The sequence below is a fragment of the Lepidochelys olivacea genome (assembly GCF_965140295.1).
Source record: "Lepidochelys olivacea isolate rLepOli2 genome assembly, chromosome: 14".
Lineage (NCBI taxonomy): Eukaryota > Metazoa > Chordata > Testudines > Cheloniidae > Lepidochelys > Lepidochelys olivacea.
In genome coordinates, this window is record NC_140424.1 from 14,704,207 (window position 1) to 14,720,056 (window position 15,850).

Genomic DNA, 15,850 nt, shown 5'->3' on the forward strand with positions numbered 1-15,850 from the left:
TTGCTGTATTAATTTAGATGGAATATATGGACCCGGAGAGCCAAAAGGTGTTAACATAACCCAGTCACTGTCCAACATCCAAACAGTTTTAAACAAGGTTCAGGATTTGATATACGAAGACCTCAGCCTGCTTAGTGTCATGGCAAATATCATGAAAAGTCCCTTTAACCTTTCATTAAAGATACAGAAAAGGGGTGTGGGGGGGGGAACTGTTAAAGCATTTGAAATGTAAAGTATTAAGTAAGGCTTTCATTTGAACAACGTCCCTTGTTCCCTTTAGCTGGAGGGAGTCTTTAGAAGGAAACCCCCCTTATTTGACCCTCTTTTACATGATATTAAAGGTGGTAATAACTAAATGTCTTTTGGGAGAAAAGAGAAATTAGTGAAAGATGGGCTGGAGCAGTCATTGTTATTAACATCCAATCTCATTTCCTAGGAGGCAAAACAAGACACACAGAAAGGGGGAAAAAAAACAGCAAAGACAGAAAATGCAGTTTCTCTCTTTGGTGTTGACTTTCACTTGCAATCTCACCTCTGGACAAACACAGGCACAGCACGCAGGGCTGGATTACCCAATAGGCAGACGAAGCACGTGCTTAGGGCACCAGCAAAGCAGGGGGCACCAAAAAAAGATTTTTCTGAAAAAAATTGGATATTTGATATTTCAAAAAAAGCATTGAAGTAGTCATCATGGGAAAAACCAGAACTTTGTTAGACTTCCTTACACTCCACTACACACTCTTCCCCCATTTTTCTGTTCTCTTTTTATTATTTATCCCCACCTAAACCATGGGGCATTCTACTAACGTAGATCGAAATAATATGAGGAAATCAGATCCTGTCATGTATTGCAATAAATTTGTTTTATTATTGATAAATTTTGAAATTGATAAATAATGTTTTATTATTCTCCTGAGTTATACGTACTTGATTAGTTTTCTTTCATATTATATTATACACACACACAAAAATAGTGTACATTGTGTAATTTCACGTATCTACATACTATGCTATAATTGATACACTTGAAGCTCATATGAAGAGGAGAGGTGAAGTGTACAAAGTAGTATCAAGTAGATTTTCTTTTCTAAACCATATGGACTTATCTGACGAACAGTATTCACAAGGTTCCCAAAAGCTAGTTGACTCATACTCTGTTGACTTGAACATGAATCTCTGTGGAGAAGTACAGCAGTTCCACTGTTATATGCACGCAAAGTTTAATCAAACAGGAAAAATGAAATTCAGGCACATTGATCTTCATGACACAATATTGAAAGACGGAATACAATGTGTATTTCCAAATGTAGAGATCGCACTACGTATTTTTCTAACACTGATGATTACTAACTGCTCCACAGAATGCTCTTTTTCTCAGCTGAAAAGAATAAAAAACCCTCAGAGAACAACAATGTGTCAGGACAGACTTGATTCACTTTCCCTATTGTGTATGGAAGCGGACATGGTTCGTCGAGTCAGCTTCAATTAACTTATCCAGAATTTTGCAATCAGAAAATCTAGAAAGAAGCTATTTTAATTTCAGCATACATATAAGTTTTATGTCATTTTGAAAAATAAAATTTTACGGTATAGTTATTGTTTTTATTTTGAATTACATATGGGGGGGCACCATAATCTTTTCAGTGCTTAGGGCCTCTAAAGGTCTTAATCCGACCCTGACAGCACACGGTCTTGTCAGCTCGAGACCTGGCAAACTTGTACCAGCGTTGGGCGGTTTAGTGTATTGCTTTTAGCTGCAGGCTTACTGCAATGTTGCAAATATGCAGTCTTGGCCAGCTAAGCCATACTTATTAAACAGAAGCAAAAGGAGAGAGATAGGAAAAAGAAATAAGGTGGGGAAGGAAAAGAACACGCTGGGGAGTGGGGAGAGCTGACAAAGCCTGGCATCCCAGAGTGCATTTGGGATTCAGCTGAAGCCAGTGGAGGTGGTGATGGCCAGAGAGAGGGACTCAGATGACCAATCTGGTCTGGACAGCTCAGAATCAGGATGAAGTAGTCTTAAGGTTGCAAGAGATGGGTGGCGGGTGAAACTCACTCCAGGAGCCACTTTTTCGCCATATCTTTCTTTAAGGACCCCAAAAGGGAGCGATAGGTGGAATTATTTTATCCACCACCAATTAGGCCTTATTTCCAATGGCCATAACCTATAACAAATGTTGAGGGGGTATGATGACATTTTTATGAACTTTCACTCAAACTCACAATTAGGGTAAATGTGTAGGCCCAGTTATCACAACAGAAGCCAGGGGTGCACACAGGTATCCTTTGTATCCAGCATTCTGCAGATTGGAATCTAGAAGCCTCCTTCCCTCCACTTATCACTTAGTTCTTCTCTAACGCCAGCTACACACATACAGTGGTAAAAAAGTGGACCTTCCTTTCCAACCACCTGTGCTTGTCAAATATCCCATGGCACTTTTGATAGGAGTACAGGTATCTTAACTAAAATTGCAACTGGGATAATTCTGCTAAGCAGTTTCATTAGGATATCGCATCCTCCACTTCCTGTCCAGAAGTGTTGTGTGGTTTTTGCTGTGCCCTGTTAAACAGCTGCCTTATTCCACCCCAGAGGAGACTGCATTTCAATGGTCGGTTGATATGATGCTTGTGTACACGCAGTTCATAAAGTGATTTTGGAATCAGAAGGATGAGGTATGATTTATTTCCTTGATTTTTTAAAAAAATAAGTAATTGAACAAATTGTTTCATCACTGGATTCCATTTCTCCAAGGAGAGTTTACTAATGTAGGCCACTGACACAATTTCACTAGTTTCTCTCTAAAGCCATCTGTGATTAGACTACACATCAGTTCTGGAATAGGCACTATCTCAAAATAAACTATTGATCCTAAATGGGGGTTCCTCTAAGCCCCAAAGTAGTTGTTTAATCATGCCTCTTGCTAGGAGTGGTTAAGTAGGTTCAGAACAGGATTTAACGACTCTATAAATCACATACTCCAACCATATTTTAATCAGGTTGCCATCTACATGTGCACAGCAAAATGTTTCAGTAATAACTCGGTCACTCACACACAAATCAAGTTAGTTTAAGGTGTGATTTGTGTACAGCACTGTACAGCAGGCCCCAGTGATCACAACACAGGACTGGGAGTGAGGAGAGCTGGGTTCTATACTTGGCTTCACCACCGACTCACTGGGTGAGGTTGCACAAGCCAGTTGACGATAATAATACATATCTGTTAATAATACCAGTGTTGTACTGTTTCATTAGCGTTTGTGAAGTGTTTTGAGAGCTCAGAATGGGAAGGCATCAGAGAAGGGCAGAGCATTATTACACGGTGATTTAACGCTCACCCTCAAAGCTAGCCACTCCTTCAGCCAACTTTACAGTTCTTCTCAGTTTACACACACTTGAGTGTGCATGCAGCATATTTTACACATATGGATGTGTCAAGGTTCCTTCCCTACTCTGAACTCTAGGGCACAGATGTGGGGACCCGCATGAAAGACCCCCTAAGCTTATTTCTACCAGCTTAGGTTAAAAGCTTCCTCAAGGCACAAACACTTTGCCCTTGGACTAGGGTATGCTGCCACCACCAAGTGCTTTAACAAAGAACCAGGGAAAAGGACCACTTGGAGTTCCTCTTCCCCCAACTATCCCCCCAAGCCCTTATACCCCCTTTCCTGGGGAGGCTTGAGAATAAACAAATTGAGCACAGACCAGCTTGGGTTTCTTAGGACCCTAAAAACCCAATCAGATTCTTAAAAAAAAACAGAACTTTATTAGAAGAACAAAACAAAGATAAGAGAAACACTCTGTAAGATTAGAATGGAAGATAATCTCACAGGCAGGCAGATTCAAAAAAGAGAATCCCTCTAGGTAAAACCTTAAGTTACAAAAAGACACAAACAGGAATACACATTCTCTCCAGCACAGTAAATTTACAAGCCAAAACAAAGAAAACCTAACACATTTTCTAGCTAGAATGCATACTAACTTTACAGGAGTTGGAGGGCTTGCATCATTGATCTATTCCCAGCAAAGGTATCACACAGACAGACAAAAGCCTCCCCCCCCCACACCCTTCCAGATTTGAAAGTATCTTGTCCCCTCATTGGTCATTTTGGTCAGGTGCCAGCGTGGTTACCTTAGCTTCTTAACCCTTTACTGGAGAAAGGATTTTGCCTCTGGCCAGGAGGGATTTTATAGCACTGTATACAGAAAGGTGGTTACTCTTCCCTTTATATTTATGACAGGTTGTATAAAATATCCTTTCATTACACACATGCTTAGAGGCACGGTTATGGCAGAATGTTGTGAGGTGTATGGCCAGACAGGTTTACACACTTGTATGTTTGTGTTTTGTAACATAATATCCCTCCCTCTACTGTTTAACTGGGTGTCTTCTGCTTTCTTTTTAATGTCTCTCCTTCCATACCTCTCCCCTTCCTCTCCTTACATTATGTTCTTTCCTCTCACAAATGTTCTCTCCATAGCTACCCTCCCCCAGTCTTTCCTTCCCTCACCTTCCCCTGTTCCATCAATTGCTTTCCACCTTCCTGCAATTTCACCCTTCTCTAGCAGAAGACTTCAGTTTCTCCCTCAAGGTCTCCTACCTGTCTTCCTCTCCCACACACTCTCCTCCCACCCCACATCCCAAGTTTCATGTTTGACTCATTTCTAGCTATCCACTTGCAGTAGACAGACGCTGAAGCACCCCACAGTCCCATATGCCTCTCCCCACATCAGCGCCAGGTTTCCAAGTGCCCTGTGTGACCACATGGGTCAAGCTTCCCCTAAAACCAGCTCTGCCAGAACTCTTTGCTACAGCAACTCCTGCTGGGGGGGGTTAGGACTGGAGTATTTGGGGATGGAGTGGGGTGGGGCATCCATTGGGCATTCATGTGAGAAAAACTACTACATGCCACAGTAGTTCCCTTAACCCACCCAGCAATATTGTTAATCTATCCAGCTATACTCTTAGCCCAGAAGAAGAATCTGTCCTATCTTGGGGCCTTTCCTTCTGCCCCTCCACCCCCATGAACATGATACAGTTCTGTGGTGACCTAGAATCCTATTTTCGACATCTCTGACTCAAGGAATATTTCCAACACACCTCTGAACAGCATACTAACCCACAGAGACCTTCCTACCAACACTACAAAAAGAAGGATTCTGGGTGGACTCCTCCTGAAGGTCGAAACAACAGACTGGACTTCTACATAGAGTGCTTCCGCCGACGTGCATGGGCTGAAATTGTGGAAAAGCAACATCACTTACCCCATAACCTCAGCCATGCAGAACACAATGCCATCCACAGCCTCAGAAACAACTCTGACATCATAATCAAAGAGGCCGACAAAGAAGGGGCTGTCATCATCATGAATAGGTCAGAATATGAACAAGAGGCTGCTAGGCAGCTCTCCAACACCACTTTCTACAAGCCATATTCTGATCCCACTGAGGGTTACCAAAAGAAACTACACCATCTGCTCAAGAAACTCCCTGAAAAAGCACAAGAACAAATCCGCACAGACACACCCCTAGAATCCCGAGAAGGGGTATTCTGTCTGCTACCCAAGATCCATAAACCTGGAAATCTTGGATGCCCCATCATCTCAGGCACTGGCACCCTGACAGCAGGATTGTCTGGCTATGTAGACTCCCTCCTCAGGCCCTACACTACCAGCACTCCCAGCTACCTTCGAGACACCATCCACTTCCTGAGGAAACTACAATCCATTGGTGATCTTCCTGAAAACGCCATCCTAGCCACTATGGATGTAGAAGCCCTCTACACCAACATTCCACAAAAAGATGGACTACAAGCCATCAGGAACAGTATTCCTGATAATGTCATGGCAAACCTGGTGGCTGAACTTTGTGACTTTGTCCTAACCCATAACTATTTCACATTTGGGGACAATGTATACCTTCAAATCAGCAGCACTGCTATGGGTACCCACATGGCCCCACAGTACGCCAACATTTTTATGGCTGACTTAGAACAACGCTTCCTCAGCTCTCGTCCCCTAATACCCCTACTCTACTTGCGCTACATTGATGACATCTTCATCATCTGGACCCGAGGAAAAGAAGTCCTTGAGGAATTCCACCATGATTTCAACAATTTTCATCCCACCATCAACCTCAGCCTGGACCAGTCCACACAAGAGATCCACTTCCTGGACACTACAGTGCTAATAAGCAACGGTCACAACCACCACCCTATACCGGAAACCTACTGACTGCTATACTTACCTACATGCCTCCAGCTTTCATCTAGACCACTTCACATGATCATTTGTCCACAGCCAAGCTCTATGATACAACTGCATTTGCTCCAACCCCTCAGACAGAGACAAACACCTATAAGATCTCTATCAAGCATTCTTACAACTACAATACCCACCTGCTGAAGTGAATAAACAGATTGACAGACCCAGAAGAGTACCCAGAAGTTACCTACTACAGGATAGGCCCAACAAAGAAAGTAACAGAACGCCACTAGCCGTCACCTTCAGCCCCCAACTAAAACCTCTCTAGCAGATCATCTCTAGCGGATCATCAAGGATCTACAACCTATCCTGAAGGACGACCCATCACTCTCACAGATCTTGGGAAACAGGCCAGTCCTTGCTTACAGAAAGCCCCCCAGCCTGAAGCAAATACTCACCAGCAACCACACACCACACAACAAAAACACTAACCCAGGAACCTATCCTTGCAACAAAGCCCGTTGCCAACTGTGCCCACATATCTATTCAGGGGACACCATCATAGGGCCTAATCACATCAGCCACACTATCGGAGGCTCGTTCACCTGCACATCTACCAATGTGATATATGCCATCATGTGCCAGCAATGCCCCTCTGCCATGTACCTTGGCCAAACTGGACAGTCTCTACGTAAAAGAATAAATGGACACAAATCAGACGTCAGGAATTATAATATTCAAAAACCAGTTGGAGAACACTTCAGTCTCTCTGGTCACTCGACTACAGACCTAAAAGTTGCCATTCTTCAACAAAAAAACTTCAAAAACAGACTCCAGTGGGAGACTGCTGAATTGGAATTAATTTGCAAACTGGACACCATTAAATTAGGCTTGAATAAAGACTGGGAGTGGATGTGTCTTTACACAAAGTAAAACTATTTCCCCATGTTTATTCCCCCCACACACACTGTTCCTCACATGTTCTTGTCAACTGCTGGAAATGGCCCACCTTGATTATCACTACAAAAGGGTTTTTTTTTCTCTCCTGCTGGTAATAGCTCACCTTACGTGATCACTCTTGTTACAGTATGTATGGTAACACCCATCATTTCATGTTCTCTGTGTATATAAAATCTACCCACTGTATTTTCCACTGCATGCATCCGACGAAGTGAGCTGTAGCTCACAAAAGCTTATGTTCAAATAAATTTGTTAGCCTCTAAGGTGCCACAAGTCCTCCTTTTCTTTTTGCGGATACAGACTAGCACGGCTGCTACTCTGAAACTTGTTTTGAGGAGAGGTGTCTAGTTACTGCAGGCCAGGAGCAGCCAGAAGTCATATCAGATTATACATCCAATTAGTGTTCTGTTGAGGAGTAAACAGATCAGTCCCAGGGGTGAGGACACGTAATTACAATGAATACCATGGTATCAAACTTCATCTCCCTTCAGTGCCATATCACCTCTGTGTCAGATAACCTGCAGCTCTGGCTTAGCACCTGGGGCCAGATCCTCAAAAATATTTAGGCACCTAACTTCCAGTGATTGCACAAATTATTTTAATGCAAACTAGGCACCAAAATAGTTTTGAGGACCTTGGTCTTGGTTTCTTCCTGACTCCCACCACCCCCACACTGCGATACTCTGCTGTAGGAGAAGGAGCAAGACTTTTTTTTTTCTACCCAACATAAAGGTGTAAGCATTGGAACTAACTGCCACATGATATTACTGAAGAGTTTCAGACACATATGAATGAATTCAGCATCTGCAGCTGACGTAAAGTGAAATAGGCTGTCGATCCTCATGCTTCAGGGCATAAACGAGTATCACCTGGGATCAGGAAGAAGTTTCTACTGATGACAGCATAGGGATTTTATATTCTCCTTTGAAACATACAGAAGCGGCTACTCTCAGAGACAGAGCACTGAAGTAGATTATCCCTTGATCAGATGCACGGTGTTGTGCAATACCATTTCATAATGGGTAGTTCATACAAATCTCACCATGCACAGCAGAGTAAACAATAGAATAAGATTGCAAAAGAGGGGACTCACCCCTGGCACCTCCTGGTTTTCCTGCTCTAGCACCCTCGGCCAGCAGTTGTTTTGGTCCTGCGGGAGTCTCTCTTCTCACAACTTCTTCCTCCCACCCAGTCACTTGTAGTTCCACGCCCTTCTGGGGTAACAGAACATCCAACAACAAAAATCCAAAGTCGTTACATCTGGTTCTCAGCTCCAACTCTTGGCTGCATGGGCCTGCTACCCTTTCCTCAAGGTTTAAATCATCCTCAGCCCTGTATTTTGGGGGGCTTCAGGCCACCTCGCTGGTGGGGAAACACAAACACACGCTCTACACTGGGTCCCAGTTCATGGGTCCTAGGATGGGCAGCCAAGGTCTGCTTTATCAGACACTGTCTCTTTGGACACTTTTCCACTATCGGCCTTTCTTCAGTCTTTTTCCCAGCTCCTTCCTAGACTCTTTGTAATAAGCAGCACCTCCCAAGGCTTCGCACCAGATGTCTGGCTCTTACCCTTGTGTCAGGGTCAGTCACAGGAGCATGCTCTAATCCAACATCTTCCTCCCTAGGCTTCTTCCTTTCCCTGCAGGAGCCTTTCTGTTCCCCACAGGCTGCTCTGTTACCAAAAGAATGGCTACAGAGTTTACCACTCTCTTCCTATAGCCCTGGTCTGCTCCAGGCTTCCTCTCTTTATAGCTGCACCCAGCTCTAACCCAGCTGGGGTTCATCTTTAATTAGGCCTGGCCCACCCTCCATGTGCAACAGGTGGATAAATTGGCCCCCCAAGCCCACCTCTGTTAAGTAGACACCCCATCACAGAGGTGCTAGAGTAGGGGATTGGTTCTAAGGGACTTGTTTAGAGATATGGGAGCTGTATGGAGAGTTAGAAGCCTGGGATTTGGGAAAGAGGACACCTGGATCTTCAGATCACTTGAACACGCTCTAGTGAATGTTTTTGGGGAGACAGTCTCCAAAGTTCTCACTAAACACTGTTATTCCTGCTTCAAAGTAATCCTGAACAGGACCTCTGAATTCACAGCTCCTGCGACTGTAGCTTGTGGTTCCGGTCCTACTAGATCCAATGAGGTAGGTTGAAGAAATGTAAATAATTTGATCCCCTTCCAAGCAGATCTCAAGACTACCAAAAGATGCCTGTGAAAATCCCTACCAGATCTCGACATCCATCCCCCACTCAGTTCCCTCAGCTGGTTCTGTGAAATCCTCAACAGATCTGGACTTCTCCCACTGGATTCAGTCATCCTGCTTTGACCATCCCATTCCCCCCCAACCTGTGACACTATTGCTTGGATCGATGAACATGACATTGGTCCAGTAGTATCTCCTGCAGATCTTGTACAACCCGTTGTGAATCAAAACAGCTCCGGATTGTTCCAGTTCACACCCTCCACTAGATGCTGTGTGAGCACATGGCGGATCTAATAATTTCCCAAAAACAGCCAGTTAATTTCCACCGGATCCCATGATATTCCTGGTCGATGGAACCTTTTCCCAACAAAACAATGTCATCCCCCACTGGCTCCCATGTGGTGCCCTGTGGATCTACCCTCTTCCCCAGAGCATCTGTGATCCTGATGAGATGAAATTACTTCTCACAACATCTGGTGTTCCCCTCCCCCCACTTAGTGATACCTACTGGATCTAACAATTTCCCAATTCTACCTCCACTCCGCCCACAGTGGATCTAACCTTTCACCAAGAGACCCAGTGCCCCTCAACCCCCAGATGCTGTGTAATCCCCAGTGGATCCAGTCCTCTCCCACTGGATGAACTCACCCGCCCCTGAACTTCCCCCTCTAGCCAGAGATGTGCCTGCCCTGAGCTGCTCCGTTGGCTTGCAACCGCCGCGTCTCCTCCCTAGCAGGGAGAAGGAGAGAAGCCAGGACGGCCCTTCCAGGAAGAGGACCGGGGGAAGGAGCAGGAGAGCCGCGGGTGCCCTCGGAGCGCTCCCCTCCTTCTTTCTCTCCCTCCCCGGGCTCTGGGTGGGAGTCACTCCGGATGGAGGGGCCCGTGTGAACAGGTAAGCGGAGCGGGCCGGGGAGGAAGGGGGCGGCCAGCCGCAGGAGAGCTCTGGGTCCTGCACAGCCAGAGAGCGGAAGGGAGCCCGGCTCGCAGGGCTGGGCGCTCCCCGAGGGGGCGGGGGGTCTCACGGTTACCGTCCCGCCAACAAGCGGGCAGGGGCCCCGGCTGGGATCCCACTCCCCGGCGGGAGCCGGGCGGCTCAGCCCCAGCGCTCTGCGGTGCCTCGCTCCGGGGTGCCCCGCTCCGGGGTGCCCGGGGCTGCGCTCAGTGACCCAGCCGGAGAGGGAAGGCGGAGGGGTCAGGGGCTGTTTGCCGGCAGTGCCACCCCTTGCTGCCGGGCCCGGGGGGAGGCAGGCTGGGCTCAGCCCAGGGCGCTGCTCCCCCGGGGTATCCCCCGCAGCAGGCTGAAGGAGGGAGCCCTGTCCGCCTGCTGCCTTGGAACTGGGCCAGGGCACTGCCCCCCGCGAGGTGCGGGACAGTCAGCGGGGACTGCGGCCAGGGCTTTGGGCAGGGACTGCCTGGGTGGAGGTAAACAGCCTCCTGCCAGAGTTTGGACCCCTCTGGCCCAAAGCCCCTGTGGGCCCTTTGGGCAGAGTCCCAAACAGATCTGCCACTGGGCTCCAAAGTCTCCCCGGAAACTCTCCTCTTCCACACCCGACTGCCCTGATCCCCTCCCATGCCCCCTCAGCAAGGGAACCAGAAACACCCCTGGCACTGGAGATCTTGAGTAGAATTACCCAAGGGCGCCACATCTGCTCCTCCAGCCAGGTTTGAGTAATGCCCACAAGGTGGGGGCCTCATCCCTCCTAACCAAATCATGGATGGGACACTCTTCTAATCACTGACCTAACATTAATGACTGCGGAGAGAAGGCTGGATCCTTGTCTGCTGACAGCCCAGCCTTCCCAGGGATAACTAAAGGCAAAAGCACTGGAACTAGCCATCTCGACTCTGGGTTTCACCTTACACCAAATCTTTTCCTGCCTTGTCTCTCCCTTGCCCATTAGCACAGAGAACAAGGGACTCAAAACTTCACCCCCAATGCTGCTCTCCCCACCCCACCCCGGTCCTCCTGTTCCCAAGGAAGTGGCAGCACTGTTCCACCATCTTCACTGCCATAAACTGCTCATGAAAGGGCCACAGCCGAGCACCTAAAAAAAGACCTCCAGGTGTGTACATAGACTTAAGCCCATTTTACAGGTGGGGAAACTGAGGCACAGCGAGGCCAACTGGTAGGATCATAGGGTCAGCAAAGTGGCAGAGCTGGGCCTGAAACCCGTGTCTCTTGATGTTCAGTCATGAGCACTAACAACTAGGGCCTGCTGTCTCCTACCTAAGAAAATCAAGTAATGAGCGGCTTGATCCTGCTCCTGTTAATGCCCCTGGCAAAACTCTCATTGACTTTAATGGGATCAGAATCAGGCCCTACAGGACGAAAGGACTTTGTCAAATGAGTGGACAATATTCTAACCGTGGGAGTAAAACAATGAAGTTTGCACAAGCTTTTCAGTCATCCTTGGAGGATGTGTTAGGCAATAACACAAAAGAGTATCTGAGAATGCAACGTTCCCCACAGGGGAAGAGGCGCTGGATTTCAGTAGCTACAATTCCAGCCATTTTGGTTACAAAGAAAACAAGCTGTGCTCTACTGAACTCCACTCCCTTGGGACTCTTGGCATTTGACCCTTCAATTGGCTGTCAGCTCACCTTCCAGTCTGGCTAAGAGTTCAGTCCATTTCAGAAAAGGAGCAGACAAGGGATTGGATGGCATGGGGAATTAGCAATGGGGAGAAAGGTTCAAATTCAGTAAGGATGAGCAATCCATCCGTGACTGACAGCTGGTCTCCTCTGATGGCTGTTCAGTAGTTTATGTGAAAGGTGTTTGCTGGATCTCAGTTCAAGCCCCAATGGAGAGGTATCCAGAGTACATTTTCAAAAATCACTAATATTGGTAACCTTGACTGACCCAAGATTGACTCAGCCATGGAGACCAACTAGCCTCAGTAGTGGTCCCAACCTTGAACCATAACCGAGAGGCAATGTGAAAGAACAGCTGCCTCTGGTGTCAATGCAGAAAGGCATAGTCAATGTCCAGGACTGTTAATCCAGCATCTTCCAGGAGCACTAAATTAACACACTAAGAAACACCTTTAACAAAGCATGAGACAGACACACTGCTAAAACCAGATTCTGCTCTTACACAAGGCTAGTAATATTTCAGGGGATAGCTGCCCTTTGTGCCTCAGAGGGGCTTAAGATGAACCTCAGATGTGGTCAGAAGAGATTACCGCCACCTGCTGTAGCATTCCACAAGCGACCAGGTGAATTACAAAGGGTTTCTTGCACTTTTCTCTAATGAGACACAGGCTACTGGACTAGATGGATTTCTAGTACAGCAATTCACATGGTCCTAATGTGCTCATACTTACTGCTGTGATCACTTAATTACCACAGGGAGAGTTAATACCAGGCTTTGTACAGCTGCGTTTCTTTTGTTGTTCCACTTGGCAGAGCCAGGTAAATTGGCACCAGAATGACCTTGTTTCCATTTACTTTTGTTCAGGCAGAAAGCAGCTGGCATGACACTCTGATCACTGGCATTCCTTGCATTAGTCAGTATATTATAAGCAGAATGTCTCAGCATTTATTTCAGGGAGTGGCACATGGGCAGACAAACTAGTGAATCAGATTGCTGAGGAGGGAAACTTGGCCTGTAACGATATACAGTAGATGGAGAAATTGGTTGAAAGCTACAGCAGGTGTGCATTGTAATGAGAGATTAATTAGTAGGCAGTGAGTGAGTATAAATAGGAAACCTGGTGGAACTGGGAGTGGCAGGGATCATTAGCTGGACAAAACAGTCTGAGCCGTGCAATCGAGAACAAAGACAAGTTGAACTGCAATGTTCTGGGTTGCTGTCTTTGGGTCTGTGACTACTGGGGACAGACTTTAGACCATGAGCCAGCTAATACAGAACAATCTGATCACACCAAAGGGAAAGACCATGAACCAGTCAGTAGCATTATCTCTGCCCAGCCACAGCATACAAAGAATTAAACAGTGCCAATCATCCCCAGGTTCGGTTGTATGTTATGTCTCCACACCAAAGCCTTCATCTGTTTGTGTCTCTTTTAGACTGTCTGGGCTCCAGAGCAAGGACTATCTGTTTGTGGACACACTACCTAGCACAATTAGGGCCTGAGATTCAAGCAGGGCTTTTGGTTGCTACTGTAATATATATGTTTAATAATAGAGTGAACTTGCCTACCCAGTATATGTGTACACACACACACACACGTTAATCATATTCATTTATAGAATGGCTATTCTGGTACCAGCCTGCTGTTTAATATGGACTCCCAGTTAACTAAAGTAAAGGGTGGGGCCTTTGAAATGCTGAGCTAGCGTAGATTATTCCATGAACGGATATAAGAGAGTTTACTTTACAGGAATACAAATAAATCAAAATTTTAAAACCCAGACAAATCCTCAACCAACTGCTAAACCAGATCACTATTTATTACAAGGCGGCACTAGGGGCCCGTGGCTGGGGCCTGTGGCTAGAGCCTCAGGCTCGGAGTCGGGAGACCTACATTACATTCCTAGTTTTGCCAACGTCTCCCTGTCAGACCCTGGGTAAAGTCACACACATTCCCTCTCTTTGTCTCAGTTTCCTCAGCTGTGATATGAGGATAGGGACAGTGACCATCCTTTGAACAGTGCTTTGAGATCCACAGGTGAAAAGCCCTGTATCAGTGTTCAGCATTGCACTGTGCCCTGAAGGTCACGGCCCATGCAGCCCGGCAGGCAGCCAAAGAGGAACACACTTTTTGCAGGGGAGGAGGGGCTCTCAGCTGAACGTTTCATGCTGCAGGACCCAGAGAGATCAACCCTGGGAACCGCCGCAGAGAGTCTCCCATGGCCGAGACAGGGTGGAATGAGACACGTCACTGAGATTACCAAATCCCAAGCTGTAAAAGACTTTAAAGATCATGGTTTGCAGCTTGAATTGTACCCAGGAGCAGACAGAGTCTGCACAGAGGTGCCCAGCTCTGCTTGTCCTACTCAGCAGCGCTATATATAATTTTTACTACTGTTGGTATTTGCATGAGCTTCCTTCCCTCCTTAGCATGAGGATTTTATGACCTTAGCTACCCTCAGCAAGGGGACTGTGTGCTGGAAGCAGGTGAAAGGGAAAACAAGCTCTGGGAGGGAGCTGGGCAAGACCAATTCATACCTCAAAGGGGGTGTGTTCAGGACTGTACCTGAACATGTTCAGCCTCTTTTGAAATAAAAGGGAAAGGTGGCTTGTTTCCCAGGCACTTTGGTGCCAGGATCCCGTGGTGAGAGACGGGAAGGTGTTTTGAGCAAGGCTTAGCAGGCATTGGTTCTCCTGGCCAGAGAGCAGGTGTCTGTGCTGTGACTCTCCTTGCATTGCTCCAAGTGCTACCGTCTGACAGCTGAGCTGATTTTTCAAACAGGTTGGCTTGGAAGGAGGTAAAAGTGGAAATGTCCCGAGGAGCAGCAGCACATGGGATTTCCAACGCTCAGGACCGGGGATGGGCCTGGATGGTCTTGTTGGCCACTGTGCTGCTTCAGGGGCTAACGCTGAGCTTCCCCTCTTCCACTGGGGTCTTCTTCACAGACCTGCAGCGTGAGTTCCAAGCCACCAACAGTGAGACGTCATGGTTCCCATCCATCGTGACAGCAGTGCTGCACGCAGGTGGTGAGTAAAATGCCAAGTAGCTGCCTTCAGCTTCCTCTCCTGGCTAAGCCAGTACACAGGCTTCATTTAGTTAATGAGCCTTTAAAATGTCATTAAGGTAGCTATATACTGGCAGTTTGATGGCTATGGGGACGGGGACAACACCCAAACATGAATCGTGACCAAACATTGGCTGTTCAGTGGCCTGCATGAAAGGAGTCTGGTGGGTCTCTCCAGCACTATTGGCCTTTTCTGAGCATCAAAGTAGAGAGGTCACAGGTTGAATGGGACATAGATGCTGAGCTCCCTCATCTCTCCAGCTCAGCCTTGAGGCACCTTGGCAGGGTAAGCCAGATGCCAGAGAGACAAAAGCCTAAGACAATCTTCTTCTCACGCTGTCTTCTCCAGAATGGGAAAAATGCATTTCCTCTTCCATGACAGTCCTTTGAATAGCCTATCTGATACACCTGTCCCTTCCCTCTCTCTGTCCCCAGAGAGCAAGTCTCCTAGCATGTGCAATGGGACAACTTTGCCCTCCATGTTTAAAGGGATGCTGAGATGTTTTTGCTAGACCCATATAGTCTAGATCCTCAAATACAAAACAATGGTGTTAAATGCAACTCTTCGGGCTGTGACACAAAACCCAGGCAGCTGCCAGTTACATCAGGGAAAGAGTTTCATGGAGCTGGGCTGATTCAGAGCTTCACAGAACCAAAGAAGTTTGTGGTCTTCTCCAGCTCTCTCAGACTCAGTTCATAGTGGTCAGGGGACTTTTATCTCTGAATTATGCGAGTCACGCTGAGCTACAGAGTTTGGGCCAGTTTCATCCCTGCACGGAAGGGAGGTATAAGGGGTGTTTGGGTATCTTTTCTAAGTGAAGGCTGCTTT

At 46.8% G+C, this 15,850-nt stretch overlaps 1 protein-coding gene across 3 annotated transcripts in view; it reads left to right on the forward strand.

Annotated features, from left to right (window-relative positions):
- Positions 1 to 10,039: 10,039 nt before the first annotated feature.
- The window catches only part of SLC16A5 (solute carrier family 16 member 5), a 30,023-nt gene continuing 24,212 nt past the window's right edge, over positions 10,040 to 15,850 (forward strand). Inside the window, exons 1-2 of one of the 3 annotated variants that reach the window (XM_084646546.1) lie at positions 10,040 to 10,255; positions 14,739 to 14,983. In XM_084646546.1, the coding sequence (XP_084502672.1) occupies positions 14,767 to 14,983 (217 nt within the window). In that variant the 5' untranslated portion in view covers positions 10,040 to 10,255; positions 14,739 to 14,766. Of the gene's footprint in view, positions 10,256 to 14,738; positions 14,984 to 15,850 lie in introns of those variants that run through there. The other 2 variants (XM_084646547.1, XM_084646548.1) reach the window with 2 other exon arrangements.